Source organism: Antrostomus carolinensis, unplaced genomic scaffold, assembly GCF_000700745.2.
Source record: "Antrostomus carolinensis isolate BGI_N321 unplaced genomic scaffold, ASM70074v2 scaffold42166, whole genome shotgun sequence".
Classification (NCBI taxonomy): Eukaryota; Metazoa; Chordata; class Aves; order Caprimulgiformes; family Caprimulgidae; genus Antrostomus; species Antrostomus carolinensis.
This window is the reverse complement of record NW_010323326.1, coordinates 8,757-35,497: the sequence shown is the minus strand read 5'-3', so window position 1 is coordinate 35,497 and position 26,741 is coordinate 8,757. Positions and strand designations below refer to the sequence as shown.

At 39.6% G+C, this 26,741-nt stretch overlaps 1 protein-coding gene across 1 annotated transcript; it reads left to right on the top strand.

Moving 5' to 3' along the window:
* Positions 1 to 488: 488 nt before the first annotated feature.
* On the top strand, positions 489 to 26,400 carry ANKFY1 (ankyrin repeat and FYVE domain containing 1; the record flags this gene model as incomplete). Its single annotated transcript, XM_010170547.1, has 24 exons — positions 489 to 702; positions 2,236 to 2,354; positions 4,732 to 4,867; positions 6,457 to 6,580; positions 8,557 to 8,706; positions 9,632 to 9,797; positions 11,880 to 12,084; positions 12,853 to 12,921; positions 13,668 to 13,867; positions 14,296 to 14,393; positions 14,802 to 15,024; positions 15,992 to 16,090; positions 17,314 to 17,467; positions 18,436 to 18,604; positions 19,811 to 19,929; positions 20,271 to 20,427; positions 21,653 to 21,853; positions 22,928 to 23,104; positions 23,537 to 23,684; positions 23,948 to 24,038; positions 24,376 to 24,500; positions 24,737 to 24,883; positions 25,372 to 25,462; positions 26,229 to 26,400. Coding segments are annotated over 24 exons (3,515 nt in total), but the record flags the coding sequence as incomplete, so codon positions are not given.
* Between the last annotated feature and the right edge of the window lie 341 nt (positions 26,401 to 26,741).

Here is a 26,741-nt window from a genome sequence, read left to right as displayed (position 1 = left end):
GAAGTACTCTGAGGTAGGTTTGGTAGGTCAGCAGCTGTTCTAATGCTCACCTCTAGTTGATGCCCCAGCTGTCAAGTCAAACAGCATCTTAACTAAACTGAACCAATGGCTAAGAAATAAAGAGTTAGTCCTCTAACCCACCATAATTCCCACAGTTAGGGACTCCCATGGTTTTAGGAATCATAGAATGGTTAGGGTTGGAAGGGACCTTAAAGATCATCTCATTCCAACCCCCAAGCTTGTGGCCTTCCTGACTGGACAGAATGCAGGGACTTGCTTCTGTCACTGTTCTGATGGTTTTCATTGTGTTTGTGACTGGCAATGATAGAAAAGAAAATGTTTAATATTGGGGGTGAGATGCTCAAGTAGTGTGGAAGAGGAGAGACTCTTACAGGAGTGTTCTGTGATTAAACTAGATGTGTAATGTGCTTGTAGGGTTAAATTACCCTCAAATGCAAAATAAAGGTGTGCATGTTTCAACCTTGTAGTAACACAGTTTGCCTCTGCAGAGGAGGTGGCCAAGCTGGAAAAGCACCTGATGCTTCTCCGCCAGGAGTATGTAAAGCTGCAGAAGAAACTAGCTGATACAGAAAGGAGATGCAATCTTCTGGCTGCCCAGGCCAACCAAGACAGTGCCAGTGACACCTTCATCAGTCGACTTCTTGCCATTGTAGCTGAACTCTATCAGCAGGAGCAGTACAGGTAAGAAATGCTGCTTTGGGGAAAGGGGTGTTACAGGAACCTGTGACTTTATTGACTGCAGTAGGTACTAGTCTTCCTCTACTACCTGTATGAAGAGGGCTCTGCTGTTGGAAGAGGATGCTAAGATCAGGTAGCATAGTAAATCCAATTCTTGAATCAAGAGCTTTAAGTAGAAATTCATCTCTAAGACTGATATTTAAGCCAAGCTTAAAGAAAACTGACCACTTTCACTGTCAACAGCAAAGCTTCCTTTGAACAGAAGTAATTTTAAACTGATCTATACCTCATTGATGGATCAATTACACAATGTATCTTCTAGCAACTGGAAAGCCCTCTTTCCTTGAAAGGATATATTCTTGAAACCAGTTCTGTACTCCTGTTGTGTGTGAACAAGTCTGATTAAATTGACTTGTCTGGTTGTATAATCTAACAGGTCTTAGTGATATATGTGACTTGGTGGTATAAATGATATTGTACCTTTGAATCTCAAAACAAAATCAGGTTTAATGGTTTATTTTCCGTAGGCACATTAAGTATCACCTTCAATACTGTGCACTCCTTAACTGATTTAGCTCTGAGACTATAATGACACTTAGCAATTTCTTTGCTATTACTGAAAGCAAATGCTGATACAGTAAAGGAGTTCAGTCATGTAAGGGAAAAATATAGTTTAATTAAAATTTTCTTCCCCTAACATATCTTTATGAATAGCCTCCCTGTGAAAAGGCTCTGTGCCTGGCAAGAACTTCCTATAGTATGCTGGGTAAAAAATTAGTTAGCTAGCATGTGTCAGAAGAGCTAGATCACTTAATTTCTGTTCAGCCTTTGAGTTTTAAAGGCATAGCATAGTGATCTACTTATAAAAGGAGAAAGGAAGCAATTCCTTGTGCAAATTTTAAGTAAAATCTTTGTATTTTGTTTTATAGCAATGCTTTGATTTCAAAAATAGTCTGGAAAATACACCTACACAGTCAGAACATTTACAAGTAATGGGATTTTAAAATAACAGGACAGGTACTTTCTAACCACAAAGGATAACCTGGTGTTAAAGGGGTCAGAATGAAATCAAAGTGTTCTTGACAGCTGGTCTCCTGGGAACTGGGGGTTCTTGGAGTCTGCCTTGTACTCAGACTACTGTCAAACATTGTTCTCTTGCTGATCTTGCCTGAAACCATTGGTGCTTAGCTTACAGTATTAGTATGGACATTGCAACAGAAATATTTAACCTCAAGATTGTTGGATTTTCCTGTCTTCTACAATAGTTCCCTTGCAGTTTATTCCACAATGGTTCACTCCTGCCCCCCAGCACTTTAAATACTAATGCCTCATTGCATTTCTCCCTAGAAAACTCAAGAATTGTATCATTTGGCAACCTGTTCTACTTAACCAATTAATTATATTTTGATGTCTTGAACAACTTGGACTTAAATGTGGATACCAGGCCATAGGTGCTATGGAGGTGCTGAATCCATACATATCTAAGCACGGGGGATGCCTGCATTATACATGTATATGCTTTTTTCCTCTTACCAGTGATCTGAAGATAAAGGTTGGGGACAAGCACATCAGAGCTCACAAATTTGTCTTGGCGGCACGCAGCGATATGTGGAGTCTTGCCAACCTTGCCTCAACAGAGGAGCTGGATCTCTTAGGTCAGTCATTGCTTAGGAGTATGATGCTTAGAGTGTCTTTAGGATGACCGATGAAAGGCCCTGTTGGGACAAGGTTCCTCATGTACCCTTTGGACTACTGCTAGCCACAAAAAGTGATGCTTAATCTGTTAATGATGGAGCTCCGTCTCTGAAACATGGTAGTAAACTTGTGAACTTGGTGCTAGTTAAATCAGTAACCTACCTTCTTTCTCTTTAACAAACAGGAGTTGAGAATGGTGGCCTGTTTGTCTTTTCTAGAGTCAACTAAACATAATGAAAAACAAATCTATATGGAGGAGCTTGATTTCTTCCTTTCTAAGGACAGGGCTTTTGGAGGTAGTGTGCATAATTTCTCTGAAGTGTGTAATGGAAATACTTCTTGTTAACATAGTGTGTGTGGGAAATGATGCGTTGTTAAAAAGTTAATTGCTTTGGCACTTTGATACCTTGGCAAAATAGGTGAAGAAGAGAAGTTTTCTAAAAGACAGTCTTCTACAAGACAATATTTTGTTCTGCTGCAGTTGTTTCTTGCATTTACTTACACTGGGAAGTGTTTCTACAGGTTAAACCTCTTGACAGGCTTTTCCTCTGTACTTAATAGTATAGAAGAGTCTTATACAATTAATTCGTGAGCAGTAAAAATAGGCATGAAGTTAAGCAGGTTTGCCGGCTGGCATGTTGAATATTAAGCATTGGCTTCACTTTCTGCACTTAATCTTATCATGAATCCTAAATGCAGACAAACTGGAAAGAAGTGAGGCACAGCTAGCTACTTTTATGACACAGCACAGGCTTTCTTGCAAAAGGATTTATGGATCTTTCTGCAGCCAGAAGAAGACAGATGCCAGGGAGTTTTTAAATTGAGTGCTATGCTAACAGAAGGTTATTACCAAAAAGCTTTTATATTAATTGTAGTTGTGTTGCAAGTGGCAGTCCATAGCATTTCTAGCTCCCCATTTAAGCTAATCTGCAAATCTCAAATGTAACTGCAGTCTTGCATGTTTAACAGTGCATATATTTCCTCTTATAGGATGATACTTAAGTGCTAGTAAATTATACTTTCCACTGTGTAAAATGGAAATTTTTATAAAATTTGATAAATGGCACAAGGATTAGGTTATGAAGTAGTTGTAGCAAGCAACAAGCTGTTCCCTAAAAACTGTCAAGGTTCTCTTAAGAACTTGCAAGCTAAGATTGCTTGAATCCTTCCTTCAAAATACAGGCAGCATTTAAAAGTGAGTGTTTTTAGAGTTCATGTAATCTGCAGAATTTTCTATGCTTTAAGAAGAGTAGAAAGAGATGAACACAGCTCCTCTTGTTGGAAGGGAGAAAATGAACTCTTATCTCTGCCAAGGCAGAGCTGATATTACAGCTCAAATAGGTTTTCTGATTACTTCAAGTTTGGCAAAAGATATTTGCCTTACTAAAACCTCCTGTTTCTTAGGAGGCAGTCTGTGTGCGGTGCCACGTACTGTCTGGCACTCTGCAAATAATCTGGGGCAACTCTCCATGTAAAGGAGATGTCTTAGGATGGATATTTCATTTCAGTGTCCCAAACACATATGTTTTTGTTTTAAAAACAAAGAAAATGGTTTAAGGGACTAATGTAACTTTTCTAAATTAATGGTATTTTTTGTTGTAACTGGTCTGATCTTATGTTGTGGAGTAATTTTCATCTACATCCTTGTAAGGAGGATTGTCACTGTGCTTCTGACTTGGTGCAAAGGTCCCTGGCCATTGGGCTTGTGTATCTCCTGTCCTCTGGTGTAGGTTTCTATTTTTCTTGATGTATAAAAACATCAGGCTTGTGATTAGTGTTGTAAACACCCGAAATGTTTACATTTTCTTAAACTGACTGTTTTGTACCTTTCCTAGAAATGTTTCCCAGCATTTTTAAGTACTTTGTAGTCATTGTCAAGGTGTAAGTACCTTTATTGAAGTGTAACAGTTCATAACGTATGGCTATCATGTAAAACAGTGAGGATTCTTAAATTGCAAAGGGGATTTGTGCTTATTAAATGTAGCTGTGGATTTAGCCATATGTGAGGGACCGAAGACTTTAAAGGGCCATCACTTGCCCCTAAATAGGCAGTATTTGTGCAGTAGGTAGGAGATGTTACAGGGCTCCCTGCATTCTGCACAGTGTTCCAATGGACAAAAGGTTTTCCTGCTCGGTGCCAGCATTGTTCCTAGTTTCAACTTCTGACTGGTTTTGCCTCTGTTTTGACATTTTGATTGAACTAAAGCAGTATGGTTTCAACAAGGCTATCTTTTTTTTCATGGTAGCTGTGACTTTAACAGTCAGAGGAATAGCAACTACTTGAATAGGCGATTGTTCTTTGGGTATTTTATTAATCCCTGTTGCTCCCTGTACCAGATGCTGACCCAGAGGTAACCATGGCAATGCTGCGGTGGATCTACACAGATGAACTTGAGCTAAGAGAAGATGATATCTTCTTGACAGAGCTTATGAAACTAGCTAATAAATTTCAACTCCAGCTGCTTAGGGAAAGGTGAGTCTTGGTAAATACAGTGAATCTTCTTGAACTCTTCAACCATGTTTGTATAGAAATAAGGGGATAGCTGCTGGCATTTGGATAAAATTTTACTTATTGAAAACCTTGAAGCAAACTAAATTGCTGTCAGTTCTTCTGACAAGACTTTGAGAAATACAGCATGATATTCAGTTAGTCACAGGAAACGAGACCTTGCACTACAGTTAAACTGTAGCAGTTTTTCTCATAGCTTTTATGTTTACTTTCCAGTCCTTCTGCCAGTCACACTAATAACCCTAATTTGTCATTAAGAGAAAGTAAAGGTCAATATATTAGTAACAAGCTCTGGGGAGTTGCAAGAAAGGAATTGTTAAAGAGAAGCTAGGAAGAGCTAATGGCAAGTAAGTTGCAGTATTAAAACAGCACAGGTAAAGAAATATTTAACTTAAATAGCTGTTGTTCTGTGCATATGGATAGTAATTTTTCTTCATAAAGAAGGTTAATTGTAACAGTACAATGCTTTGCCATTTTGAGATTATGATTACACCCTTCTAGTAGGGGCTGGGTTGTTATCCTGAATGTATAGAGTGCTCTCAATAACCATTTAGAGTTACTGAGAAGCAGGAAGGTACAAATTGAAACCTCTTCAAGTTCTGTACAACTTCAGAACCTTGAATTTAGTCGAGGATAAAGTACCCTTTGACATAATAATCTTTTGCTCAAGGGATGTCTGGGGCTGTATCTGTACATGGCACTCATCATCTATGATTTAAGTGTGGCTCAACATGAAGCAAACTAAATTGCTGTCACTTCTTCTGACAAAGAAGTTGACATCTGTAAGGCCAATGCTAAAGCTGCCTTCAAGTTTTGTACCAGCCTAAAACTCTCTTTATGTTGTACTACCTAAACATTCCTCAGCTGTTGTCTGCTCACAACTTAGTGATAAGTCAATGTATGATATGCTACTAATAATTATTAGATGCCTTGGTAGATGTCTGCACCTGGAGACAAGTATTTCAATTTTTTAGTCTTAATATCTGCTTGTAGATCACTGGCATGTTTAACTTGATCTTTATTCTGAGGTACTTGGCTTTTCTTCCCATAAACTTGAACTGATAGCTTCACACCTATAAAGATTAAGTGGATCTGCTTTTAAAGCTTAACCCCTTCTCTTTATTAAACAAACAGGTGTATTCAGCATGCCCTTTTTTTTTTAGCTTTGGCACAAAAACTGCTTGTGATCACTGTAGTACTTGTAAATACAGACATCTTCCCTACTTCAGAGCAGTAAATGAACTGCAGTTTGTTCCACTGGGGGAACTGGGGTGTCTGTCTCCACTTGCAGGCTCCTGCAGTGTGTGGTGTTATCATGGGACCTTAGCTTAGATGGATCCTAATAGGAGTCTGCTTTTATGGAAACTGTCTTACAGGGCTTCTGATTAAAGTATGTTTATGCTGCTTTGCCTTACAGAAAAGCAAGGCCAAGCTATTTCCTACTGGCTTTAGGAAAAGGAGTATATAGGACCCTATATACTTATCTTATACCCTATATACTTACAGTAAGGCTGTTTCCTGATTACTGAACACTGGCTTTCCTATTTTGACAGATGTGAAAAAGGAGTTATGTCACTAGTTAATGTCAGGAACTGCATTCGTTTCTATCAGACTGCTGAGGAGCTGAATGCTAGCACTCTCCTGAACTATTGTGCTGAGATAATTGCTAGTCACTGGGTAAGTATTATCAGAAAGAAGCAAGAGGAAAAAATATTTGCAGAGTATAGGAAGTTAATCAGTAGAATTTTACTTAATTTACTGTTCTGTCTAACCTCAGGAGTATCTCTTGCTGTGCTAGCATTCAAGCATTCCAGGTGGGATGGGGATTACATGGATTCCTCGTAACTTTCAGTGACTAAAGTGACATATTATGTTGACTTTCATATGTTTGCAAGGAGCAACAGTGTTGATAAAAAGCTGCCTTCCCTGTTCCCCTGGTGCAAGTTAAGGGGCTGTTTCTGAGACAGGAGTGACTTTTTTTTCCCCTTCCATCTCGATTATCTTTATAATATGTGCTTTTAATGCTGTGTGTTATGTGGTATTCTCTACAATACTAATTCATAATTATGTTTGAAACAAAACACATTAAGTGGCTCCTTCTCTAAGACTTTTTTTGTTGTGTTTAGAGGTTATGTCCATTGTCTGTCTTGGTGTTAATGTCTTGACTGGGAGGAAGTTGCTTACAGCCTGAAAAGTTGTTCTGTTCATTGGAGATTTTTCACTGTAAAAAGTGTCTTAATTTCCTAAACATGAGCCAAACAAAAGAGTGTATTCTAGTAAGCAAGAGGGTTGTTTATCAGATCTGGACTCTGAACTGTTTAGAGTTCATCTGTAGTTGGTCTCATTCTATACAGATCACAAATCCCAGGCCTGCTTTTACTTCTAAAAATAATCTAGGGAAGCCAGGGAAGAGTTTATCTTCTGTAATGGAGGGAGTGGCAAGGAGTCTTGCAACAGATTTGGAAGTCTCACTTGATCTGATCTGTTATTTTTGAGGAAAGTTTGACTTAACTTGTAATGGATTAGCCTTGAAAATAGAACCTGTCAACAGCAGACTAGTGTGTGAGGATTTACTTTATTCTAAATCTAAAATGCATCACCCAGATGTGGATGTTTGTTTGTGTGGTTGATACCAAAGCAGAAGGGAGTGCTTTGATCTGTGAATATGTAAAAAACAAAACAACAAACCTTGTATCTGAACCTGCAGGCCAGCCATTTTAACTTTTTCCTGCTTCTGGCTCCTAACTTCTGACACTGTAGTCTGTCTGGAAATGAGATTCTTTCTGTTCAGTTAACTGAGCACCAACTCAAACATAAGGCTAAAAGTCAAAGCCTCCTGTGGGTACCCTCCTGACTCCTAATTTGATACAGGAGTCAGTAGAAAGTGCTTCACAGGGTCCCCAGAGGTCCTCCAACAATTCTAGAAGTTCTGAAGTAACATATCATCCCTATTAGGACAAGAGGCAATAGCCTCAAGTTGCACTGGGGGGAGTTTAGATTGGGCATTAGGAAAAATTTCTTCACTGAAAGGGTTGTCAAGCATTGGAACAGGCTAACTGGGGAAGTGATTGAGTCACTGTCCCTGGAGGTGTTTAAAAGACATGTAGATGTGGTGCTTAGGGACATGGTTTAGTGGTGAACTTGGCAGTATTAGGTTTATGGTTGGACTTGATGAACTTAAAGGTCTTTTCCAAGCAAAACAATTCTCTGATTCTGTAAGGTCTTTATACTTCTAAGTCTCTGTTTACTTTTATTCAGAGTCTTGCAAAGTTTTGTGGAGTTGTCAGTCTTCAATAGTTGTAGGCTTTTTTTGTCAGAAAACTCTAATCTGTGTTTTAAGTCCAGACAGAAATAGAGACTGGGTGTTAATCTCCTGTAGTGCCTGGTAAAATGCTAGTTCTCCGTGTCTGTAGACAAAAAGAAAGCAAAATTTTACTAACTGATCTTGAAACTAAAATGTAAGATGTAAAACTTCCTGAGTGTTTCTTCCTAGTCTTAAAAGGCTATCTTGGATTGTTCCTGCTTGCTGTGATGTTATCAAAATGGAGCTTTTAACTGAATTTGTTTTGTGAATTTCATAATTACATTGTGCAATGCCTTGTTTATAAATAAAACAGGAGTACTGCTTACCCTTTTTTTTTTATTGCTTCTAGGATGACTTGCGTAAAGAAGACTTCAGTAGCATGAGTGCTCAGTTATTGTATAAAATGTTCAAGTCAAAGACAGAATATCCTTTGCATAAGGCTATAAAAGTTGAGAGAGAAGATGTAGTCTTTTTGTATCTTATTGAAATGGATTCACAGGTATAGTGAGACTGACTTGATCTGTCTTCTAGAATTGAGTGTTCCAAATAACTAGTTTCTAACTACCAGTCTGAACCTTGTTATTGATTTTTGTCACTAGTTCTTATTTGCATGTTTATTGTTGCCATAGCTACTTCTGTGTATGTAACAGAGGTCTAGCAGTAAAGGCTCTGTAAAGACATAATTGTTATGGATCCCTGCTGAAAAAATCTTGCATGCAACAGATTATATCTAGTAAAATCCAATACTTGATATTGCGTGCACATTTAAAGTTGACTAGTCAACTTTGCTGCTTTGTGGTAGTTCAGTAAGCATAATTTCTTTGAACAAATGCTTTTTCCTCTTCTATTGAATGTTTGAAGTAACAGGTGTTGGTTCTGTTTGGATGAACACTCTATAAACAACTAGCAAATAAGTTCTCCCCCAACAAGTGGGAAAGGAAGAATTATCCAAGTATTAATTGTCAAGAATTATTCAATTAGTCCTTTAAGATGCCTCAAATCCTAATTGGAAGCTTGGACTGTAGCAGTACTTAGCACCTTTAGGTGCTAATCCAATTGGGATTTGAGGTATATTAAAGGAATAATCGAATAATTCTTCCTTGTCCTATGTTGAACATGTCTATATAGGCAACATCTTTTAAAAGTGCACTAGTCTTGCTTCCTAGTTAAGTGAATTAAACAAGACTTGCAAGCAGAACTCCTATTTTTATCATTGAACAGCCATCTGGGTAGACCTGCATGTGGTGATGCTAATCTTCTGATTGTTTTCCTCCATAAGATGCACTCACCTAAATGCAGCACTAGCATTTAGCATTGGAGCTGAAGGTCTAACCTTGTGGTAGTTGGAATGGGCTGTTAAAATGCTGTGTTGGGCTGGTGAGTGTACCTGTAACTGATGTCAATTGATTAAATTTGTGTTGTAGCTTCCTGGGAAGCTCAATGAATTGGATCACAATGGAGATCTTGCTTTGGATCTAGCCCTCTCCCAAAGATTGGAGAGTATTGCAACTACACTGGTCAACTACAAGGCTGATGTAGATAGGGCAGACAAGAGAGGCTGGAGTCTATTACATAAAGCCATCCAAAGAGGTAAGTAAATAAGATATGAAGCCCTGTTAACTTGCAGTTGTTCCCAGTGTGGAATATACATTCCAAAGTCTATTCCTGTGTCGATTTGTAGTTGACACTTCAGTTAAAAAAATGTAGTGAAGGATGAACTTTGTCCTATTTCTTTTTTTTAAACTTAAAAACTAACTCTTATTTGGGATCTGAAAGCTAGCCTGCTGGCTGGTGAACTCAACTTACACTGCATGACATTCAGAAGCAATCTAGTAGAGTATTGTCTGCTAAAGGAAGGAATGTAGGGAGATACTGAGAATATTTTAACTTGACAACACATTGTCTTTCTGACAAATAGTTGAATCAAGCATGACAGCCTAGCCACAAAGATGAAGCTTTGTTCTAGACCTGGGTTGAATGCAGCATCTGCTTCTTTATGATTATGGTTAGTAGCGAGGGTCCTTGTTACTGGAGTTTTAGGGGAAGAAAAACTGTCTGGAAGAAGATGAGGAGCAGGTGAAGGTGTTTCTATGCCAGTGTGAATATCGTTAAAGCTCTGGTGAATAATCACACAGTTATCAGAGTGGAGTCAGAGTACAGCTACTTGAGTATCTTGAGCTGTTCTACAACTTAGACTGGAAAGTCCATCTAGTAAGACCTGGTTGCTGTGGCCAGTACTCTGCAGGCTTTGGAGCAGCAGCATCTTGGCCTATGGACAAAGTCAGGTAAAAGTCTGTAGCGAGTGCCTTGTGCTGCCTGCAGTGATCTCTTTGGCAGCTCTGTTCCAGAAAGCCAAGCACAACAGGAACCTTGCCTGTGACTGGACCTCATGGGTATTGTAGTGCTACAAATTAAAAGCATAAGTTTAATTTTAACAGCGAGCTCTTTTGGATTCTTGGAAGTAGTTTAAGTTTTGTGAGCTCAAAATACAGCTCTCTACTTTTTCCTTTAATCTCCTACCTATCTAAACAGGGTAATGCTGGTGTCTGTTCCTGTGAATGAAACTTCAGCAGCAGGAGTAGGAGACCTTCTAGGCATAGGTCAGTGTTGTGATGGCTGCAACCCTATAAAGCACTAGAAAGATTGCAGCAGGCTGCTCTTCATACTTAATACTCTCCTAATTCTGCTTTCAGTCTGAGCTAGAGCTGTGAGAATGAATGCTTGCTTTTCAGTAACCAAAGCTTCAGTGAATTAATCACTGTTAACAATCACATGTTCTGGAAATGAAGCTAAAACACATTGTCTGAACTTGCCACGCGATTCTTACTCCTTATTGATCATTGGAGAGTGGGGGAATGTCAGGTATGGAAATCAGAAAATGGGATTTTGGTTTTTGTTGGCAGAGATAATATAGCAATCTATATTGCTTATACAGGCAAGCAGTCTTTGTTCTCCAGTCTTGCATTCAAGACGAGCAACTTTTGAATATGTCTATTCAAAGTAGTCTTTGGGGTAAGGGGAATTAGTGTTATCCTGAAGTCATTGTCTGCATGTTGGTGTTTCAAGTCCAAGGTTTCATGTACTGAAGTGGGCCTAAGTTCTGACTTCTGAGAAGCTCTCAAAAGGGGGTTCTTAGGAATTCCATGCATGGTGGGTCCTAACTGTTGAAGCCCTTACCCTGTGTATAATGAGGCCTCAACTTTCAAGAGCAAAGGCTGTGTTACTGCTTGTTTATGTAGCAATACTGAACAAATGATGACTAACTTCAACTACATGCTTTTAACTGATGCCCTGGAATAGTACCTTTTGTTCAAAAACTACTTGTATGTGTAGTCTCACAATTTGTCCAATTGTGCATTAAAGCAGCAGTGGATTTATCGTGATAGAGGAACTAGCAAACTCAATATCACCATAACAAATAAACTAGTGTGTGAACTTGTCACGTGTAACCTCTGGGCAAAACACTTCATCCAAGGGGTTATTATGAATTATTTTAATCTTGACTTTGCAGTGAAGTGTTCTTGAAGTTACCTATTGCTAAGGCATTCTAAGAGCAGACACTTGTATTGGAATGATTTTGTGGTATAGAGAGAAATAACGTGTATCCATTCTCTGGACTTGTATAAAGGGTTCCAGTGTATCCATAAATAACCCTATTTTCTTTCACAAAAGGAGATAAATTTGCTGCAAACTTTCTCATTAAAAATGGTGCCCGTGTGAATGCTGCTACACTGGGAGACCAGGAGACTCCTCTGCACCTTGTGGCATCATACAGCCCCAAGAAGCATTTGCCAGAGGTTATGGCAGAGATGGCACAGATAGCAGAGTCCCTCTTACAGGCAGGAGCCAATCCAAATATGCAAGACAACAAAGGAAGGTAAATACTGGGTGAAGTAAAGTCTGCTACCAGTTTAACAGATAATACTGTGGTGATTATATGCAGCTCATTAAGAACCTGCTCAGGTCTGTCAGCAAAGCACAGGTGGTACTGGAAGCAGGAAAGGTGAACTCATTAATCCAGTTTGAGATCTGTGGGTCTGCAGAGCAGAAAGCTGTGCAGGTTGAATGGTACCCTGTCATGACCAATTAAGCATAGCCCAGCTATAGAAAACTGGGGTGGGTTGATTGTGTTGGAACAATGCGCACACAATTAATTTGCCTTTTTGGAATCACTGAACAGTAAAGCAAGTGAACTAAGATGACAAATAATATTCCTGAAAGGTATTTATCTTAGAAGCTGTCAGTGAAAGTAAAATTATCTGAAAGTGGCAGTATCTGCAATGTGTTTATCTGAAGTGTAGGGCCTGTGAGCTGCTTCACAGGTTAGGCTGGGCTGGCAGGAAGTACATAAAATGATATAGAAGACTTGGAGTGTATCAGCTACTCAGTTCAGATGGGTCAAACTCTTGTAAGAGCAAACCTTCAAAGAAAAATGACGTTAGCGTAAAGAGTTGATTACTACTAAATTAATTGAAATCATGTCCACTAAAAGGGTAAACTGCTTTTTCTTTCAAAATGTGCTTGTACCATTCTGAAAGCAGAGACAAAAGTTAACCCCATAAATCTGTAGGGGCATGTTGGTGACTATGGACAAAATCTTAAATATCTCACTTACTAATGGAACTGTACTTTGCTCCAATTGCAGGACACCATTACATGTGTCAATTGTGGTCAGGAATGAACCTGTATTCAGTCAGCTTCTCCAGTGCAAACAGTAAGTTTCACTTAAATGTAAAATACACTGAGGTTACTTTGTACAGTGATGATAAGAAAACTGGTTTAACAACTCTTCTGTGCATCTTTGCCTTATAATAAGGCAAGCAATAGGCTTGGGATGCAACAGTGTAAAGGCTTTGCATAACTTAAGATGCCAGAACAATGCCAGAAGCCAAGTAAGTTTTTGCTCTACTGTAAAGAGGAAGCAAACTGCATCTCAGTGTTTTTTTCAAAGAGGGCTAGGTGAAATAGTGTAACAATAACTTCATTTGTAGTGGAGCTAAAAGGAGTAATAAGACTCTTAAAATGTCTGAATATGTTCTCAAGTTCAACTTGGGTTCTGCTTAAAACTAATACAGGTGACTTCTTAGGGTGATGAAGCAGAATACTTAGTTGACTTAGTTTCTTTCTAGTTGAATTTGCAGATCTTGGATGCAATTTACTCAAACACAAGAGGATTTGCCTCTTTGTTACATTTAGTGGGAGCCCAAATCTACCAGGGCTGCGCTTCTCTCTACAAGCAATGAGCTTAAATCCAGTGGTCACTAAAAGGTGTCTTGCTTGTTTCAGAGTATTCACAAATTCTCTGAAGTAACTGGAGCTACAGCAGGCTTCTTGGCAAGCAAAAGTTGTCAGTGAGGTATTAGATTCACTAGTACAGCTGTTCAGACACTTGAAACTTAAGCTGCCTTGGGGAACCACTTTTTAAGGTATAAATTGTGGAACATTAACTCTTATTTTTAGACTAGACTTGGAGCTGAAGGATCACGAAGGAAGCACAGCTCTGTGGCTCGCAGTTCAGTATATCACTGTATCATCTGATCAGTCTGTAAACCCTTTCGAGGATGCTCCTGTTGTAAATGGAACCTCATTTGATGAGAACAGTTTTGCAGCAAGGTTGATCCAACGAGGCAGCAATACAGATGCTCCAGACACAGTAACAGGTAAAAGAGAGGTTTGTATTTCTGGGTAGATGGAAGGTTTCTAAGTTAATCGTTTAGTGCTGACTGCATTTTGAAGAGCTGAATGAGATTTCAGCAGTGTTTTCTGCATAGTAAATGATAGGTGGTAGTAGCTTCACCCAGAACTGGAACACTGGTAGGTCCCAAGCTGAGCTTAACTTCCAGGAAGTGACAGAAAATCTGGACTCCTTGCCAGGTCTTAACATCTTCTTTACAGTTTCAAAATGTGTAATCGCTAAATGGTAGCGCACACAACAATCCAGCATTGCAACAGGACAACTAGTAGGTGGGATTTTCCTTGTTGGCTTCAAATTTTAATTTTGCAAGGTAGTGGGTAAGGTGCTAGCACACTGACTAGTATCAAAGTGTGGTTGGAATAGCAGTCTAACAGTGTTCATGGTTTTCTTTAGGAAACTGCTTGCTTCAGAGGGCAGCTGGTGCAGGAAATGAGGCAGCGTCTCTCTTCCTAGCAACTCATGGAGCAAAAGTCAACCACCAAAACAAACGGGTAAAAGCAGAAACGTAGACTATAGTCTGAAAGTTTCCTTGTTTCTCTTAAGAAATAAGATAGCAGAGATCTCTCATTACTAACCATAGCTTAAAGTAAGTTGAAGCACCTGCTGAGCCTTTTGCATGTTTTTAGATATTTACTAGTGATCAGAGATAACTGTTGCATTCTTGTGCCACTGTTCTTGCAGCATCACCAGTTTTAACATGATTTTAACAATTTCCTCAGTGCCTGTTGTAATGGAGTCCTTAGTAGAGGCTAACTCGTGTAGTATGAAAGTCTTAAGGAGCTTCATCTACTAGGACATAAGCTCTTCACAGCACTGCCTGTGGGCATAGTGATTTAAAAGCTACTTCTCTTCTGGGTTTCATGTTTCAAACTGTTAACCTAGTATTCTGTTTATTAAAGGGAGAAACACCACTGCATACAGCCTGTAGGCATGGCCTAGCAAACCTGACGGCAGAACTCCTGCAACAAGGAGCCAATCCCAACATCCAGACAGCAGAAGCAGTGCTTGGTCAGAAGGATACATCTTCTCCAACAGCAGATAGTGTTTATCTGCAAACTCCTCTTCACATGGCTATTGCTTACAATCACCCAGATGTGGTGTCAGTCATCCTGGAACAAAAAGGTGAGTGTTTTTCTGGTTCAGACTGTATTGATGCTGTAGTGGATTGGTGTGTCTAAATGGCATCTAAAATGTGTTTTGACAAACTACTTAATAAAGCATGTCTTCCTTTAAACATTGTTTAAATAGAGCAGTTAGTAAAACTGTCTAAACATAGACTTAAACTCAAATTGTCTTCTTGTTAAGACTAGAAAATTAATTTGCCCATAAATCTTTCTGAATTATCTGCTGTAGGTAATGGACTCATTTAGCCTCAGGTTGTATTCTAGCTGTACATCTGAGATCCCTTTTCTGTCCCTGTCAAAGCATTTGGTTTAGATAAATGCTGGAATCAAATACAGATAAAGGCATCTTTTTGTGGTGAGACTTCTGCCTCCCTCTCCTCTTTCAGTAAGAGGACTTTGTACAGAGTAATGCCAGTATTGTAGGAGAGTTCAGACTTGAGTATTGAAATAACTAGCAGATGACAGTTTATTAAATTCTACTAGTTCAGCTTCTCCTTTCTAGCAGCAGGGAGGGAGTTGGACAGCTGAAGCAGGGCCTTTTTTGTTTCCTACCATAAGCGGTACTTGGAGGGAGTAGATGAATTGGGGAAGAGATGCTCCATCCCAGGGAGCTGAGGAAGAGGGATGCTGCCTCCATCTTGCAGTACAGCCTCCACTTTTCATTCTCAGAGCTTTGTATAGGCTGCTGTGCTTGGAAATGGAGGTAGAAAGGGAGCAGGTTAGGCCTCTTGGCTAGGAAGCTGAATGTTTTTAAGTATAAGTATTAAGATTAGTGGCAATACTACCTGAATCCTAAGCAGTATCATGCTTGGGAAACTGAGGGTATCTTGCTCAGATCTTTCAAACTGATTGCTAAAGGAACAGCCTTCAAAATGTGACGTTGCTGCTGCAGCAGCTTTCAATGTGCAGCTGCAGGTAAAATACACGAATGCTCTAATTATTTTTATTTATTTATTTATTTTTAGCTAATGCTCTTCATGCTACCAACAACTTGCAAATTATTCCTGACTTTAGTCTAAAGGACTCAAGAGACCAGACTGTCCTGGGATTGGCTCTTTGGACAGGTATGTGCCTTCAGAACAAGATAAGAATTTACAAAGGTATGGAAGCTATGATGTGGTAAGATTTTTAAGACAAGACAGCAGGTGTGTGTTCATGTCCCTGTTTGTGCTGCTAGCAAAAAACTGTGAAGGAGAGCTTTAGATGATTTTTCAGCTTCTAAAACTGGTCACATCTGACTTACTGATAGATTTCTATCCCTACAGCTTCCCTTGTTCACTAACACGTGGCCTGGAGCCTCCTGGCCACAACTGTACTTGCAGTTCTGAGGAATTGTTTCACCCTGGTAGTGTTCATGTGGATCAGCATGTTGTCTGTTTGTGGTTAGCTCTGTTCTAGATGCTGGTCAATCGTGTAATGCTGACCTTTACAAAGGGAAGGTGAGCTACTTTCAGTAGCTATTAAAGGGAATGGAACTTGAAATACTGATTCAGAAGATGCCTTCTTGTCTGAAGTGTGGAGGGGAATGGTTTGGGGAAAACTAGTTATTTTTGTTGGCAGCTAATTGATATTTCAACAGTATCAGGACATTGTCAAAAGAAAGAGGTGGTCTGGTGACTACTGAATCAATTTAAGTATGGTCCTACTGAGCTGGAAACAGCAGCTGTATGGAGGATGACTACTCATAGTCTGGACTTAAGAGATGAGGCAGAAGCTTAGTGATGTTGCTCTGTACAGGAGTGGTAGATGTCGTCTATATACCATCGATCTTTACCCTTCAGGCTTTTTGCTTTCCTTTCCAACAAAAGGAAACCAAAATGTAGCTTTCTCTTTACCACTGCCCTTTTCTGCTTCTGAGATAAAGGAGGAGGAACTACCCTAAACAAGGACTAGCATCTGAATGTAATGCCAGAGTTAATATGTTTGTTGGACAGAACTCGGAAGTAACATGAAGGGTTAGGCTAGGTATGGTTAAGGAGGATTCTGCTATGTTTAGGTTGGCAGTACTAATGGGAAAGCTCTGCTGTATACCAGGCCGTATCTTGTGGCTTTAAGCAAGACCAAGAGGACTCAGTAATCAATATTCATTAAGTCTGTAAATGAATATTCAAGCTAGGTAGAGTCAGGACTTGCTTTAGCTCATGTATGTAAATTTTAATAGGTCTAGCATTGATCAATGCTTCTCTTACTGTAACTACTGAAAAATAATAAATCTTCAAGCTGTTAATCTTCAGTGTGTTCTTTTCTAGAACTGAAGGTAAAATACTAATGAGCTTTAACTCTTTAGGCATGCACACAATAGCAGCTCAGCTACTTGGATCTGGGGCATCCATCAATGACACAATGTCAGATGGACAGACTCTACTACATATGGCAATACAGAGACAAGACAGTAAGAGTGCACTCTTCCTGCTGGAACATCAGGCAGATATAAATGTCAGGTAAGATCTTAACTGGTACAACACTCAATTTGGTATGTATTTAAGAGTGAGTAGTGATGACTGCCTTTATGTAATGGCTTGGAGTTGGTTTCAAATAATGATCTGTGCATAGTTAAGCTTTTGGTGCTTTCTGTGGCACTAGTTATGGATGAGGGATTGCATATGTGAAACTTGGACCTATATATAGCTCCGTTGGTCAGTACCCCCTCTTGAGGCTGCTGAGGAAGTTGCCACTTAATTACAGGTTGAACAGAATCCTCTGTAACAAACTCAAGTCCTAGAGACATGGTGCTGAACTTCTGTAGTCTCATCTATTTGCCAGCTTGTTGGAGCTGCATGTTTTCTACCATCTAAACTAATTAAGTATGACTCCACCAACAAGGATCTGGTAGAACTTACCTCCTGAGTATCTCCCAGATAAGCTGGTAACTAGACTGAACAGAACAGTTGTCTGCTTGTATGACTGACAGTCTGTCTTTGAAATTTGGTGTGAGCTGTAGTGTAAGGAATGCCATGGATGCAAACTGTCTAATACTGCTGTTCTAACTTCAGTTTTTTAACAGTTGGTATTTCTGACTGTTGCTTGAAGTGTTACCACGGTGCAGACTAAGCTGTTTGCTTCTGTGGCAGTAGGCTTGCTCTGAGGCAACTCTTTTCAAATAATGGAAATGCAATAAATTTCCTGCACTTAAGGAAATGATAGTGTCTCTGAGCTAAGAACACTAACGTACTTTTCAAACTTGAGAAATCAATCACTTGCTACTAAATGTGGTAGGAGGAGAAAGGTAAACTGCATAGTTGTAATAAAAACTAACATGGTGTATTTCTTTGGCTGTAGAGATATGGCCTTACCACAGCAAAAACACACACATGAGGAGATAATTCTTGGCTTTGCCAATAAATGATTGTAAGACGAGGGCTAACTTTATAATGCAGTAGTAACACCCTTCAAACTGTGCCTGTTACAGAACCCAGGATGGAGAGACTGCCTTACAGCTCGCTATAAAAAACCAGCTCCCTCTTGTGGTTGATGCTATTTGTACCAGGGGAGCAGACATGTCTGTGCCAGATGAAAAAGGAAATCCTCCTTTATGGCTTGCCTTAGAAAATAACCTGGAAGATATTGCATCAACTCTGGTAAGACTGTCAGTTGACTTAATTTAATCTCATTTGCATCTTGCTAGCCACAAAGGGCTCATCAGAAAAAACAAGCTCAATGCACGTAAAAAACAGAGTAGTCCTATACTGCTGTCTAACTTCTAGATGTTTTTCCTCATTAGAAGTTCATTTTTCTTGGGAAATATTTTTTTGCATAGCCAAATATCTTGCAGCCAGTGTAATAAAAGTATAGAACATGCTATCTGTATTCCTGATTCTAGAAAGACTAGGGATCTACTGAAAACATCACTCTTTAGCATACCAGATTTGTGTAACCATTGGCTTCCTGAATAACACTGAACACCTCTATCTATGCTTTAGAGTATGTGCTGGTTTTTATTGCATCTTAAAGTTCCATGAAGAAGGCCTTTAAAGGCTTATATTTACTTTTAAGGCTAATTGCTTTCAGGCATAGGTGCAACAGCAGGAGACTTCTTAGGAGATGTAAGCAGACCTCCTTACATCTCCTTCATAAGGAAGTTACCTGAAAGCTTTGACTCTGATATTCAGTTATTGTCTGCTGGAGACAACTATTTAAAAGCTGTGCTGATGAGCTGAGAAATAGATCTTGTAATTGTACTTAACCATTTGTGCTGGTATTGGATGAGAGTCTTTATGGAGTCAACACTGAAGCTTCCCATGTATAAAGCTTGTGAATAGTTCGTAGAGTGGGACAAGTCTCATTTAGGTGCTGCATTGCTTGAGTAAGTAGTTCTGTAGTAGAATACAAATACTAGAAATACAGTTCCTGAAAAAACTTATCTCTGAAAACTATCTCTGTTTAGCTGAATGTATAGGAAAAGCAAGTAAAATGGGCCAGACCTTCGAAGGCAACGTCTGCCGATGCTACTTGACTTGCTTTAGGTGCCTGTCACTGCTGCAAGGGAGAACTGTTACCCAAACTGGACTAAAACCTGCCTATTCAGAGTGTATGGCTGCTATCTGATTGTTAGTAAACCCTACCTAATTAAGGATTAGATAGTAGACAAATAAAATGCTGGTCTGGAAGATGTGAAAATAGCTTACTGAAATTCAATGACTGTAACAAGAATAGATAAGGCATCTCAAATTCTACCTCTAAGGGATAATGTTTCAGAAGCATTAGTCGAGGACTATATAAAGTAGTAGGAGCCTGCTGGCGACATAAAAAAAACCTTCACTGCCTCATTGTGCTTCTCCTTCCAGGTTAGACATGGCTGTGATTCAACGTGTTGGGGGTCAGGACCAAGTGGCTGCTTACAAACCCTTCTTCATAGAGCTGTTGATGAAAACAGTGAACAGATAGCATGCTTTCTTATTCGCAGGTCAGACCCCCTTCTAAGATATAAACCTTCTAATGTGCATGTACATATTTTCCTGACAAATTAATTGATTACTGTTTTGAGCCAGTGACAGGTATGTGTCTCATTAGCCTTTTGGTGAGTAGATGACACTTATGGAAGTCTGACTAATCTTAAAGACACATTCTGTTGTCTGTATTAGCATTGTGTTCTTGATGACAAGAGTCAAACTAACCAGGAATTTGTGCTTATGTAGAATGTGTCAGCAGTTGCTGGATCAGCTCTTGTAAACTTTTTTTCTGACCCTTGTTTGGAACTGTTTAAATCTAGATTAAAAGTAATACACTTACTGTGTTGTGTTTTAGTGGTTGTGATGTGAATAGCCCCAGAAAGCCAGGCCCAAACGGAGAAGGAGAAGAGGAAGCTCATGATGGACAGACACCCCTACACTTGGCAGCCTGCTGGGGACTAGAAGAGGTGATCCAGTGCCTTTTGGAGTTTGGTGCCAATGTCAATGCTCAGGTATGTAGAGAAAATTCTTTGCCTTTAATGTAGTGAAAACAGACTTCCCTCTCAGCTGTATGTTTTGCTTGATAGGACCAAGAAGGGCCTTCTGTTATGGCTGAGCCAGTGCGATGACTGGCTGCAGCTCTACTTTCTCTCCTGTCTCCTGTTAACAGATCTAATGTTTATGTGCTCATATGATGGGTTAATTCAGGAAGCTATACTGAAGGAAAATAATGATACAGAAAACTTTTTGCAGTGTTAACTTTCTGATGTAATGATTTGAATTCAACTCTTCTGTCCCTGTTGTGAATTAAAGGCAGGAGCAGGGCTGTATTCTGCTGACATTAATCAGCTATAGTGTAAAAATCAAGAATACTCTACTTTGTTAGTGTGTTTGGGTAGTGTCTTCTGTTACTGAGTAAACTGAGGTGACATAACTTTGAGTTACACTTCATTTTTGATTACACAGTAATCCTGAGACAGAAGTTTGACAAATAGCAGCAGCAGCAATGAATGCATAACACTTCTAGGTCCTGATGCTATTGAAAATGACATCAAAATGACAGAACACGTAGTCACAAAGCAGTTATGCCTGTAAACTGCTGCTTGATACAGACAAGTGATTAAACACCTTATTTGAATTTGCTAGACTTTAATACTCTGCATAACAAACATTCCTGATGCTGTTGTATTTTCAATGAGGGAACTTGCAAGTGTTTTGCTTCCAGAAAACTTGGCACTAGTGCCTGAGAGTCAAGGTAGGGAACATCTGTAATGCTGAATCTACGGAAATGATACTGCTGGTTTGTATACTGGTGTCTGGACATCGTTTTTTCAGACAAAAATTGAGTTCTAAAAATCAATTATACTACAAAATATTACCATCAAATACCTCAAACTAATATTAGTTTCAAAGCATTCTCTTGGAATGCTTGGTTATGGTCTTGAATGCTCTTTTCTCCCCTTAAAATGGCTTGACTACATGAGAAATGTCACTCTGAGCTACTTAAATGGCTAATATAGCACAGGATTGAGGTCAACCTACTTAGAGAAACAAATACCAATTTGCTTCACTTACACTGTGGTTTTGAGCTCCCACTGCAATTGTTTGGTGTCCCAGCCAAGGGCAGCTGGGTATGTCGCAGAACTAAACTAATAAGCTTCCTCTAGTTTTCAGAGCTGGGGAAGGATTTGTGTATTACTCAATCTTCATATAACAAACTTCCTGGTTTCCTTTTAGGATGCAGAAGGAAGAACTCCAATCCATGTTGCCATTAGCAACCAGCACAATGTTATCATTCAGCTTATGATTTCACATCCGGATATTAAGCTGAACGTACGTGACAGGCAAGGAATGACCCCCTTTGCATGTGCTATGACGTACAAAAACAACAAAGCAGCTGAAGCAATTTTGAAGAGGGAGCCAGGAGCTGCTGAACAGGTAACTGGGAGCATTCCAGTCATGCTGGTTAGCTGCACTAGTCTGTGGAAACAGGTGGTTCACAAGCAAATTCTGCTCTAGCCTTTTGTGGCTTTACATGCAATGATGTTTGCAAGATGCCAGGTTTTTTTTTGTAGCAGGACTTATTGGGAAACTTGAGGTGTGTACATGCTATATGTGAATAAGAACATCGAGAGCTGGTGTCTCATCAAACCTTATCTTGTTGGTACTAAAACTGAAGAACAGGCATATGTGTATTTAAGGAAAAGGTTCTAACTCTACTCTTGCTTTGTGCTGGACTAGTACCAAAATCTATTACCTGGCTTTCCTAAAGCTATCCAGAATATAAACCCTGACCTAAAATAACTGAATAATAGATGTTACGCTGCACTGCTGAACTATAAAACCTCCGACTGTATCTTCAGGCTTCTGGTGTGACACTTCAGGCAGCTGTTCAGGAGTTTCTTCCTACCCTATGTAAGTTTAATTATTTAGTAAAGTATTTGAGTGCTTAGTGAGCTCTTGTAATATATCTAAAACATTGTAACAAGTACAGACAGTTCTAAATATGCTTTAACGTCAGCTTCAAGGCAAAGATGAACAACAACATGCACAGGCTATTGAGCCAAAAAATGAATACACTTTGCATCAGTGTGGCAGGTTTGCATGTTGCTTCCTTCTCAGGTGTTAACTGCCAGATTGACTCAAGTTTGGTTCATTTAACAGAGTTTATCATTAACTGCTGCTCAGTACTTACTACAACAGCTGTTAACCTTTTGTCTGTCATAATACTCTCCAGTGTGTGGTCAAGAAATGACAAGGTTATAAAGTAGAAAAAAAAATAGTCTGAAGCAGAATAGAGTGAGCAGTTGCAGCTGATAATTTCTCAGTTCAGTTTATTTGATAGTCACATCTATCAAATGTCACTAATGTCAAGCAGTGAAAGGAACAAGACTACAGTTCACCTCAAGTAGAGAGAGCAAGTATCTCATGGTGAATATATGTTCTGCTACATAATAATTTGCTGTTCTACAGAAATAATGGATTTAACTTCACATGCCCTTTCTGACACAGGTTGATAATAAAGGTCGGAATTTCCTGCATGTAGCTGTTCAGAATTCAGACATTGAGAGTGTGCTGTTCCTGATAAGTGTACAGGCTAATGTAAACTCTCGGGTCCAGGATGCCTCCAAACTGACACCTCTCCACTTGGCTGTACAAGCTGGCTCAGAGATCATTGTCCGTAATCTGGTATGTACTGGAGAGATGGTTTTTCCCTCTAATTGAAAATGCACATTCTGTCTTAATGCACACTGCCTGTGGGCTGGAGATGTCAGCTGAAGGTGGCACCACTTTTTCTGAAACAGAACTCAGACTTGCACAAAGTTCCCTTAGCTTGTACCATTACCCAAGCTGTGTCAGTAGCCTTTGCATAAGCATGTTTGATCTGCAGCAGTCGCTGGGTAGCATGGCTGACTTTAAAGAACCTCGCCTTGCACTTTTCTGCAGATTTGGACATGACTGCAAGTTGCAGCAGCTCAGTAATGAGAGCATTTTATATATGCTGGAGACCTAAAAGTATCTCTGTACAGTGGTGCCTTCTGTACTTCATTCACAGAAATAAAGTGTTGCCTAACAGCCCTGAAAACATCTCTGAACATATTCCTTTATCTTTCTTTCTAGCTGCTTGCAGGTGCCCAGGTGAATGAACTGACTAAGCATCGTCAGACTGCTCTTCACTTAGCAGCCCAACAAGATTTGCCCACAATTTGTTCAGTCCTTCTGGAGAATGGAGTAGACTTTGCAGCTGTAGATGAAAATGGAAATAATGGTAAACTTCTGAAGTTCTTCAAGTAGATGTAAATGCTTCAGTAGGTCTGCTAATAATATCTCATAGTGGTAGAGATAGCCCACTGAATGGGCTCACTCTTCAAAGATGAAAAGGAGAAGGAAAGTCCAAGAAATCAAAGCTGGTTGAAAGAGTTTTGGAGAAGGAAGGTGGGGGAAGTGGGAGTGCTTAATGTTATCAGGCTGTAATAATTACTGTTGACATTAACTACTTCAGATTCTTGAAGCTTCTCTTCTGCTTTTCAGCTCTTCATCTGGCAGTGATGCATGGTCGTCTAAACAATATCCGGGTCCTCCTCACAGAATGCAATGTAGATGCAGAAGCCTTTAATATTAGGTAATTAGCATAGTCTTAACAGACTAAAAGAACCACAATGTATTTTAAAATATGTGCTGGTATGACTAGATTAAAAACCCCTAAAGATTTGACTTGGATTATAGTATTTCTACAGTAATTTTATGGTGAAGTGTGCAGAGCATGCTGTGTCTAAATTGTCTGGAAATCATGTATACATAGAAAAGGAAGTTAAAAGTAGGCAGCTGTGTATGATGTCCTGAGTTACTTTGGTTCAGACTTAAACAATGCTACATTTAACTTGAAAACAAGGAGAGTTGCATGAGTAACTCTAGCAGTAAGCAGACTTTGATTGGGATGGCAAACTCTTTTTCCCCAGAGGCCAGTCACCAATGCATATTTTGGGACAATATGGGAAAGATAATGCAGCAGCCATCTGTGACCTCTTCTTGGAGTGTATGCCAGAGTACCCTCTAGACAAACCTGATGCTGAAGGAAACACAGGTAGGTGAAATTCAACAGCTATTAAACTTGAAAGTCACTCAAGTCGTATTGTCTTTGTCATATGTCACTTGTAAAGCTAATAATTGTCACTAGTATGTTCAATACTATGCAAATACTACATGCAAATGCAGATATTGCACAGAAACTTAAAAGAACTAAAGATCCTACTCTGGACTGAGTGTAACACAAGACCTACCACTCTCCTAGCAGGAAGGTGTCTGGCTTTTATTTTTCAGTGCTCCTGTTGGCTTACATGAAGGGAAATGCAAACTTGTGTCGTGCAATAGTGAGAGCTGGGGCTCGTCTTGGAGTTAATAATAATCAAGGAGTCAATATCTTCAACTACCAAGTTGCTACAAAACAGCTTCTCTTTAGACTGTTGGGTAAGTTCCATGTGCTACAGTTGGAAAGTATTTCTAGCTTATGCTTCTGAGATATTTTGGTGGAGGAAAGAACTCTGGACCTCTGACTTAAATGACTGATTCCAGAGAGGCTGAACTTCTGAATATTCTACTTTTAAGTGGGGAGTAGAAATAATCAATTTTTCTTATGATCACCTGAGGAGTTGCCCAATGCAGAGCTGTAATACTTAAGTATTAATCTTTCTGGAAGGATAGACATGGAGAATCCTGGCCAGTGTCATAATCTAATGCAGCTTAGAACCTAGATCCTGTCTCTTAACTTGTGCTGTATAGCTGCTGTGGATAATGTGATGTTGATGAAAGCAACTATACACTGCAAACAAGACTGCAGCTACAACAAGAGTAGTTAAATACTGAATGCAGCCTAAAACTCAAAAAAACCTCCTCAATGTTACAGTGCACCCGAGGTATCTGAGCCCATTTTGCCTTTACATTTTTGTCTCTAACAGATATGCTGACAAAAGAACCTCCCTGGTGTGATGGCTCCAACTGCTATGAATGCACTGCCAAATTTGGAGTCACAACAAGAAAGCATCACTGGTAATACAACACATCTTGCTATGCTTACAAGGAATGTAGCTCTTCCAAATGTAGCTAGGCTTGTTCCTTCTGGTGGTTTAGGAGCCATCTGTGTTAATGTAGGTGTATAACCAGTAATCTAGCTGAAACATCCCAGCCTGTCCTAGCTGTTAGATCAGTAACTTGTGATCCGACTAAAATTGTATCTTAAGCAGCTTGTGCACTTAATATTCTGATGTGTTGGAAATGAGAAATCATGTCAAAGTTCCAGTGGAGAGCTCCAGAGGACTTGGATGTCTGCTTTCAGTAGTGGGGCTGGCTTGCTCTGAAGCAGGCGGGAGACTTGGGCAGCCACTGCCAGCTCTAGGTTAGGGCTGCTCTTTGTAATGTGGAAATGACTGAAGATGGTGACACAAGTTGCTCTTATTGAGACAGGAGTTGTCTTTTCTTAACTAGTCTGAACTTCTACAAAATATACCAGGTTAGATGGATGCTAAACTATGATTTTTCTCTTAGCACAGGTAAGACTGACCATTGTTCAGAGAAACTGCATGTGCATCAGTGGAAGTAGTATTAGGTGACTGACTAGTATAGAAGCAGCATGCATTTTTGGTATTAGTATTCAGTTATTATGTGAGAGATATTAAAATATATAAGAAAAATGTAGCACTTCAATTGCTACTGCAGCTTCTTAGTGATATTGTCATTGATAAAGAATATAAAACATTAAAAACCTTGGTGTTCACTATGAGTGAAATCCCTTTTTCTCCCACCCCTCTATCAACAGCCGACACTGTGGACGCCTGCTCTGCCATAAGTGCTCAACAAAGGAGATTCCTATCATAAAATTTGATCTGAACAAGCCAGTTCGAGTTTGCAACATCTGCTTTGATGTCCTCACTCTGGGAGGAGTCTCCTAGTATGCTGTGGAAGTAAAGGGATTCCCAGTCAGTGCTCCTGACAGCAGCTCTGCTTACAAGCCCTCTGAATAGGGAAGAGGAGGCCTATACATGTCTTCTTTAATAGACTGAACTAGTTAAGGACCCTGTTACGATATATTATGGTATAAATGACTTTGTACGACTGTAAATACATTGGGCTGTGATAGACTTCACTAGGAATTCGAGTGGATCGTTGAAACCCAGTGACAAAAGAATTTAGACCCTCTTCTAGTTGCAGTGGGGTATGGAAGCTAACGTTGTTAGGCTGATGTTTGAATTGACGTAAAACAGGTCTGTCCTTGACATGGTGCTTTGCACTGAGCAACTCTATTAAGTCCTGTGGCTTTCAGGCTGCTTAG